The 8,971-nt window shown below is 53.0% G+C and overlaps 1 protein-coding gene across 1 annotated transcript; it reads left to right on the top strand.

Annotated features, from left to right (window-relative positions):
* Positions 1-210: 210 nt before the first annotated feature.
* Positions 211-7,799, top strand: LOC119104236 (F-box/WD repeat-containing protein 11). The gene is made up of 8 exons (XM_037227900.1): positions 211-285; positions 1,551-1,667; positions 3,124-3,220; positions 3,767-3,900; positions 4,649-4,784; positions 5,196-5,362; positions 6,385-6,507; positions 7,002-7,799. The coding sequence occupies exons 2-8, from the start codon at positions 1,551-1,553 to the stop codon at positions 7,095-7,097; spliced, it is 870 nt and encodes a 289-aa protein (XP_037083795.1). The 5' UTR covers positions 211-285; the 3' UTR covers positions 7,098-7,799.
* Positions 7,800-8,971: the final 1,172 nt, after the last annotated feature.

Below are 8,971 nucleotides of genomic sequence, written 5' to 3'. Positions count from 1 at the left end.
TGCCTGCCCCGCCGCCCCATGCCCCCCCTCCCCCCCCCCCCACCCAACTGTTTGCGTTTCGGACGAGTCGGGATGATTCCGGACCGGGTTCAAAATATCCGGAGCGCTGGGCGGGACGCCGGTGGAGACCGGGTATAAAATAGCGCCTCCACTGCCGCCTGACAGTGCAGCGCGCGGCTGGGACCCCTGCGACAGAGGCTGCAGAGGGCTTCCGACGGACGGCAGAGGGCCAACAAGACGAGCGCAAGCCAGAGCTGACCGAAGCGCTTCTTATAATCGGTGAAGGTGAGTCTGTGTTGGCGATGGGACTGCGCGCCCCGCGGGGTAGTTGGTAATGGATGTTTTAGTCTCAGACTCGGGCTCATCCGTATTGGATGCCAGGGCCTTTGGTGTGAGGAATATAACAGAGTCATGTCAAACGCTGATAGATTATGTATCTATTTTGACCCTGTACCGTCGGCCTGACAGTACATTTAAAATGGCGACGTTCTTGAAATTTGTTGGCCTTGTAGTTCTATTCGCTTAACTTTCTAACGATTGCTTTTCGACATTTACTTTCACCGCAAAGAGTTTCCACAATGTCTCAAGATGTATGAGGTAGCTGTGGTAACCAAATGTCGAGCGGTGTTTAAAGTGTTGGTTGGGAAGTCATGGATAGTTCAGTTTCGTGAGTATAACGATAATCCGCGAAGTAGCGTTAACAGCTTTATCACATCAAATACTTGCTTTTCATCAAAGAAAGGGGGCGCTGGTCAGTGCACCAAGCTGGCACGTTTTGGGCGTTCGACTCGGGCAACAACACAGCACCAAAAAGTCACAACACAAGGCCGCGCGTGCTCAGCTGGTGGTGCAGTCCCCTCGGCAGCTGTTGTCTTTGGCAACGGCGTGCGTAGTAACTTGGCTGGCTGTCGTGGACAGGCCAGCAGAAGGTCAGCAGAGGCACACCAAGCAGCTGATTCACGAGCCTTCCGCCAGTAATTTGGGCTGGCCGCGCCGCTCGCGCCAGTCGCTGCCCAGGACCGTCAACAACAACATGGCACAGGATAGCCACAACACATGCGCAGCATTCCCGGCAGGACAGTCACAGTGGGGCGGGGAGGTGCCGAGATTAAGTGCGTTTCTCGCGAGTGAAGTGCTACTTCTGATAAAATCTCGAGTAGACATGAACGTAGATCTCATAGTGGTGAAATATCTCACATTGTACCATTCTTCTCTAACAAAGTTATCTTTTTGAATCCCCATTTCTCCTCTTTTAGCACCATTTCCGCTTTCAGTGTCCGTATGATTATCGTGCGCCTTTTTAACTTCTCGATGATTTAGTCTACCCAGCCCATTTTTCGTTTAATTCCAACTACTCATTCACCATACCATCTCTGGCGCTCCGCCTTGTGCATACGCCTTGAGACAGACCCTTTTCTTTCAGTAAAGGGATGATCTGTGAATATCTGTAAACACGCTGGTCTGCTGTCTCCGTTGGATATCTTTGCGATGTTCCCTGATGTATCTGCGGGTAGCCTAGCGCCCCGTGACTCGTGCGACGCCTGCTGCAGATGTCTCTGGGGCTGGTTCGCACAGTGCTGGAGGAGGACAAGCAGAGCGGCGATGTGGTCATCATGGCCTTCCACAACGGCAAGCTCTTCACAGGCGCCGAGGGTGGTCGCCTGGTGGTAAGTGAATAACACGAGATCTTCCAACAGCTGTCGGGACGTGCGTACCTAAGTTGCTCCGCCAAGCCCCAGAACGCTCGCTTTAGTCTTCTGTTGCAGCAAAAAATAGCACGCTAAGGCCCTTAGAATGTTGCCGTTCGTGCTTTCCAAATGATTGAAAAAGAATGCTGTGTGACGAGCTCCTCTGAACACGACACTTAGGCCAGTGTCTTTACTTCGCACACCATTGCTAAGCAATTGTACTCGGCTGAACGCATTTGGCTTCGAACAGACTGCCAAGCTTTTGCAAACGGTTCAAAATAAACAAATGATGTTACCTGCCGATGCTTTCCGTACTAAACGGATCGGCTATTAGCAAGGATGTGTAAGCAAATTAGTGGTAAAAGTGTGCCCTTCCATTACAATGTTGAAGTCTGCAACGTTTTCATGAACAAAAGGTAGGTGGGAATGGTCACTAAACTTGATGACACAGGCCCCAACGTTTCAGAAATAAGAATCTCGTCATGCACGCTGATTTTCAAACAATTTCAACCCGTTTTTTTTCAGTGGAGCGATTTTCGATTGAACGGTCCAATAAAAAAGGTTCAAATGTCATGACCTAAGCAGCTATTTGTGCTGACTGGCCACAGTTGGCAGGGTCCCGGTCCGCCGGTCCGCTATGGTGCCGGCTTATGCCACCGGCAGCCGGCAGCTGGCGGGGGTCCCGGTCCGCCGGTCCGTTATGGTGCCGGCTTACACCACCGGCAGCCGGCAGCTGGCGGGGGTCCCGGTCCGCCGGTCCGTTATGGGGCCGGCTTACACCACCAGCAGCCGGCAGCTGGCGGGGTCCCGGTCCGCCGGTCCGTTATGGTGTCGGTTACACCACCAGCACCCGACAGCTATCCCGCTCCGCTCTCTCTCCAAACAGAGGGCTATAAATGTAGCAGTGTTACCGTCTGCCGCGGAGCGAGGGGTTACCACCACCTAGCGTCCGTGGGCGGCGTACCTGCCGCTGCGGAAGCCCTCCGAGTGACAGCCGGTGGCCGGCCCGCCGCGGCCGCGCCGGCCACCAGGCCGCTACAGGGGTGGACGATTGCCAGTGTCGGCTCAGGGCTAGCGCCAGCTTGTGAAATGGTCACGGCTTCAGACACTCATAGACCTATGATAAACATTCGTGCTATTGTGCCCACCAATAGGATTGCAGGCTGGATCTTTCGGCCGTTGGTCAGAAACGCACACGCGGCAGCGCGTTAAGCGCCCCTGAGGTGGTCTACTGTGCCGGCGTACACGGTCGTTCAACGATCCGGTCGGTGGCACCGCGGCTGCGCTGAAGCCAGCCACGCTGCACTGGAGGTCGTGGCTATTTTGACATCCCGTTGATAAGTCGCCACACGGACTCTCGCTGTTCCGATGCTGCGCGGAGTGTTCAGGGGGTGTGACCCACTAGACCAGCTGATATATCAGTGTGCTTTTGCAGGTCTACAATCCGGACCTGACAGTGCACAAGGTTCTGCAGGCTCAATTCAACACCATCAATGACCTGTGCATCTTCAACAATGACCTGGTCACAACAGGTTAGTAGAGCCCGAGTCAATAAATAATGACCTCAATGGTATGAAGTTCAACAGCGGCTTTCTGGAGTTGTTTCGCCTCCTCAGTCGTTCAACGTAACCACATCGTAAATTGTACAGCGGCACCTGTACTACAATTTACCGAACTCCAGTCATAGGTGGACAACGCCAAATTAAATATTGCTGAACAAGAAGTTTGGATGGTAGACAACAAGACGTCCGACGGAAGAACTTCACGAGGGCGGCTTTTTCGAATGAAAAATCTAAGCTATTTTTTAATTGGCGTTGCAGTCGGGGCTTGAAAACACCTAACTAGCCTACGGATATTGATAATTATGCTTCGACCTTAAAGTGACGCTCTCCGCTTAACGAGCACTCACATTACGTCACAAAACCCGCAGCCATATGCTCTCGACTTTAGGCGGTAACAAAACCACCAAGCAAAGTTTCGACAGACGCACTTCCACCCTCAACAGCAAGCCAACGTTGTTCAAACAGGTCACATTGTCTGTCTTGGCTCGGCGGTCACGGCTCCGTCACCGCCCGCAGGCAACGACGGCTTGATCAAGGTATGGGACGCCACCACCCTGGAGGCCAAGAAGACGCTGGAGGGACACGAAAATGAAGTGCGCGTGCTGCAGGCCCGAGACGGAAAGCTGTTCTCTGGAGATATGAACGGCAAGGTAAGCCTTGCCTTCAGCTTGGGCGTTTCAGAATGGCCCCAGTATGCGCGTCAGTATGTGAAGTTTGACTTCAGTTATAACGTAAGAGTACCTGTGACTGGCAGATGCTGATGTTGGGTAGCACGTCTTCAGTCGTCCACTGTCAGGCGCAGGCGCTCATTGACGCAGCGTTTCACCGGCTAGGGCGTGATCGGGGGCGATCACGCCCTAGCCGCTGCCATCTCCCGGGCAGGAGCCGGTCAGGGTGGAGTCTACCGAAGTCAGAATTGAACCCCGAGCACCCCACCTACGTTAACATGCGCATGAACTTGCCGCGCCATCCAGTCGGTGGTTAGGGTTTTTCAGCAAGCTGTTCATGGAGAAGCCTTTAATTTCAAAATCTTCACACAGTTAAGCGCTGAGTACGAATGTTTAGAATATACTAGCAATCACCCAAAACAGTTGATGAAGCGTGCTTAACGGTAGCGCTCTATGTTGTGTGTGTAGCAAGCTTTCAAAGTACATACTCATTACTTCATGGGCATGTCCCTTCATTCCCCTGTACTTAGATTGGAAACCCTACGTACAGATTAATAAGAAAAAAATACTTTTCGAACTGACATCATGCCATGCATGCATGCAGACGTTTGCCACGCCTAACAGGTACAGAGGTGGTCAGACCTGACCCTCTCAGCAGGCCTATACCGGCACATGGCAAGGTGTATCACAGATGACCCCGCTAACACTCCGCCTCTGTGGGCCGCTGCAGGTGAAGATCTGGTCAGCCGACTACAAGCTGCTCTTCACCCTGAGCTGCGTCGAGGAAGTGTGGTCCATGGCCTTTGCCAATAATATCATCTACACAGCGCGCAGCAACGACGTCACCTGCACAGAGATCGGCTTCAGTAAGTGCAGGGCTCTCTACCACAGAGACCGGCTTCAGTGAGTGCAGGGCTTTCTACCACAGAGATCGGCTTCAGTAAGTGCAGAGCTTTCTACCACAGAGATCGGCTTCAGTAAGTGCAGAGCTCTCTACTACAGAGATCGGTTTCAGTGAGTGCTGCGTCCCATACCCATAATAAACGGCGAGGCAGTGTCCTGGACACAACGCTCCGCAGATGACAGTGACCTGCTCCTCAGGCCCCAGGAATGACCGGCTAACTTAAGAACAGGGCTCCGCCGACCCAGGGCTTTACCGACAACAGACCGGTTGTGTTTCAGTTTCTTTCCTACGATCGGTGCGAAACATTGCAATCAATGATAGCAGCAGCAAGGGGTGTGTTGTGATATTCACGAACTGGCGTTCCTGCTTGCAGAGGAGATGGATGTTGCGGGCGAGACCAAGTTCGTGATCCTGGACACGTTCGAGGGTCGTGGTCCCCTGTGCATCGCCAACGACAAGATATTGTACTGCAGCCGCGAGGGCACCAAAATCCTGGTGAAGGAGAACCGTAGCGGACACAAGGACGTGGCTCAGCTGGAGGTGAGCCGTCGGACACAAGGACGTGGCTCAGCTGGAGGTGAGCCGTCGGACACAAGGATGTGGCTCAGCTGGAGGTGAGCCGTCGGACAGCCCGCAGAGCCGCGCAACAGCGAGCTCATGTGGCCGCGGCCCGGTCCACAGACGGGTCACGCACGGCTCCCACCGGACTGGTCACGCACGGCTCCCACCTGGTCTGCTGACACAGCCTGGTCACGCACGGCTCCCACCTGGTCCGTTGACACAGTTTGGTCACGCACGGCTCCCACCTGATCTGCTGACACAGCCTGGTCATGCACGGCTCCCACCAGACTGGTCACGCACGGCTCCCACCTGGTCTGCTGACACAGTCTAGTCACGCACGGCTCCCACGTAGTCTACTGGAACAGCCTGGTCACGCACGGCTCCCACCGGGTCCGCTGACACAGCTTGGCCACGCACAGTTCCGCAGGTCGGCCGCGGCCGCAGAGTCCTATTTGTCTTGTTGGAATCGGCTGCGAAATGACAGTTGTTGCTTGGCTAGGACAGCAAAAGGCATGGAGTGACGTTCAGACCTAGTTCGCACACAACACGCTGTCACTAAGTCCACTCTTATCAAAATCGCTAAAAAATTATGACAAGCCTGGACTTCACCGCAGCGTGCGTGCCGCGGGGGAGGCAAGAGGTCCCTGTGTTTCGGAGTTCAACATCACACCTAAAGCGTTGCACAGAACGAACCGCCTTGAAGATCTCAGCGTTCCTCCCCCCCCCCCCCCTCTGGCTGCACATTCTGGTCCGTGGTGAAGTCGCTGCTGGTATACAACGGTGTGCGAAGATGATGTCACGGCTGAGGCTTGATGGCAATGTTGCACAACCGGGGTGATGGTCTGACCAGCCAACGCCCATAGTGCCGATGTTGAAATATGAGACAGTTGGGCTGGGAGTTCGGCGTTCGGTACCCGCCGTGCCCCATAGTTGCCGCACCGACGCATCCCCCAACCCGAGTGAGCCCCTGCAGCCACGCTAAGACGGCGTGCTGTTCGCAGGGTCACAGCAAGATTATCAACGCCATGGTGGTTGTTGACAACATGATCTACAGCAGCGGGTACGATGGCCTGGTGAAGATGTGGGACGCTGGCTCGTTTAAGCAAACCGCCACGGGAACCACGGTAAGGTCCTGTTTCCGCCCCACGAGATGGAAAGTTTGCAGAGGTCCAAAGTAGATGATATAGTTACGTATCACCGTTCCTCCGTTCCACCGACCGTTCCTCTGGGACCGGCCTAAATCTTGAGCTCACTGTTTCTGTTTCCTTCATCTCTTCATGCGGTAGGGTATATGGTAAAGTGTGCGGATTTTCCTCAGAACGTCTTTGGCCTCGTTGCACACGACTCGTACGCATCAAAACATCAGACACGTGACTAGCCGTTTTGTGTTCTGCTCCTTGTTAGAGTGATAAATTGTGTTGGCATATGAAGCGTATCATTTTTTTTTCTTCCACCTCGGCTTCCTTGTTTTCAGTTTCACCGATAAAAAATTGTGAATTTCAGAACGTCTCTGTTGGCCTTAAAAGGACTTTTGCCGTCGACCTGTTACCTAGATTGGCGATTTATTTATATCTTTTTGTCACGCGCGCCACGTGTTCAAATTTTCGTCCCACCCCAGGTGAACAATCCCGTACACTCGCTGGCTGTGGGAGACGATGGCGCCATTTTCGCCGGCCTCGGCGGTGGCAACATCGTCCAGATGCGTCGCCAGTGAAGCGGCCTCGCCTCCCGAGCGCAGCTGACGCACGTGGGAACGCTGGCGATCCTCCGACTGGCCGATTCGTGTCCGCCTCTGATCCGAACCAGTCAAAGCTGCTTTTTTTGCTGAGCCCGCGGCTCACTGTGTGACCGATAGATGGTGAAGCCACCGGTCAGATGTAAACGAAGGACACCGATGATGTGCACCGTGTAAACTGCTGCCCTGAATTGGACACGGAGCCTTGGACTCATTGTTTTGCATGACATCACTGCCAGTACGTGCCCGTAGTTTTTATCTCGCATATAACATTGGTAGCCTATCACACGTGCAAGCAAAGAATCCGAGTGATGAAAATATACTGTTAAAATAAAAAACTTCTGGAATATGGGTGCACTGTTGTGTCCAGTGCTTCTCTAGTAGCGAGTGGTACTGCGAAGACCGCCAAGCAGCGAAGCTTCTTTATGTACCCTAATGTGTGGGTTTGTGGCTTTGCCAATGCGTGTCGATTTTGTAAACATTGCACTGCCAGGCCCAACTACTTGCCCGCTGGGTAGGGATGCTCGGTGCTGCCTTACTTGCACCGCTACCCAGCAGCCATCACTCCCACGACTGCGGTGGCTACGCCTAGAACGTGTCACAATGCTCGTAAGACTTAGGCAAGACATGAGGGCGTGAAGTGCGGCTGTGGCGATTCAAATACATAATTATACACTGTTATCGACTATTTGGATACGTTGTATTGACAACCTTTCACAGAAATTCCAGCGGAGTTTTAATTCACAGGCCCCTCGCAGGGGTCATCAAATTGCAAAAGTGGAACACGGAACACCGCAACGGAGAATCAACGGACTCCAGACTCTTTCCCAGGACGCTATCCACCAAAGAAGCATCAATCAGCTGACATTCTGTTGCTGTGGAACACAAGCTCCGGCCGGTCGGCCAGCGTGTACCAAAAACACTTCTTCTTCTTCTTCTTCTTCCCGAGGACAGTGACCGGAGCTATCACAAGCATGATTTTCCCCGAGGCAAAACTTACCGCACTGTCAGGCCGCTGCAGCCAACTGCGCTACAGTAAATGGACTCGATTGCGGGATGCAGGATTTTTGTTAAAGATTTGGTCCAAACCCTTTGAATGGATGGATTTCTGGGATCAGAGCCCACATTAAGCGGTGCCTGTTGTGTGAGCCCTGACCCCTAACATCCGATCGCGCAATTCCCAGCAACGACAGAATTTTGTGGCGAAAGTTTAGCGTGTCGTTCGGCACGGTCCGTCCTGCCCTCTGACGTCAATTGACCTTTGGCGCGACCGCTGCCGCCTGCCGCAGGCCACACCCGTCAAGGGCAAATAGCGAGCGCCTAAAGCGACTCTAACCCACCCCGCCACGGGTGGGTGAATCGGAAGGCAAGCGCTCTGACCAACTGAGCCATCGGGACGGACAATCGTCACAGTCATGACGACTGATATAATGAAAAGGCTCAAAATGAAAAGTTTGAAAGGCACAATATCCTTCAATGAATTATCATGAGCAAAGATCCCATGAAAGAGGTTGGAAGGAAAACATCATTAAGTGTATGGATGGTCAGACACAAATCGTAATGAATATTGCCCGTGTTGCAAAAGATCAAAGGAATCAGCTGGTATGTAACGTATCGTTAACCAAATATGATACCTGACGAATGTTGTCAGAGGAAAAATTGTCATGGATTATGTTCAAATTCCAGATGATTGTAAGTCAAAATTAGTACATGAAAGCTGTCAGCCGTTAAGTCTGGTTTGTAGATAATCTGAAATGAGTTCCGCAGTTGTTTTGATGAGCACGTGTTTGTTGTTTTTCGCCCAGCGCTGGCTACTGTGCCCTCCTACGGACTTAAACCCAGGAGACGAAGTC

The sequence above is a fragment of the Pollicipes pollicipes genome, unplaced genomic scaffold (assembly GCF_011947565.3).
Source record: "Pollicipes pollicipes isolate AB1234 unplaced genomic scaffold, Ppol_2.1 Scaffold_6052;HRSCAF=7182_pilon_pilon_pilon, whole genome shotgun sequence".
Lineage (NCBI taxonomy): Eukaryota > Metazoa > Arthropoda > Thecostraca > Pollicipedomorpha > Pollicipedidae > Pollicipes > Pollicipes pollicipes.
The sequence above is the reverse complement of the archived record's forward strand: the minus strand, read 5'-3'. Positions and strand labels throughout refer to the sequence as shown.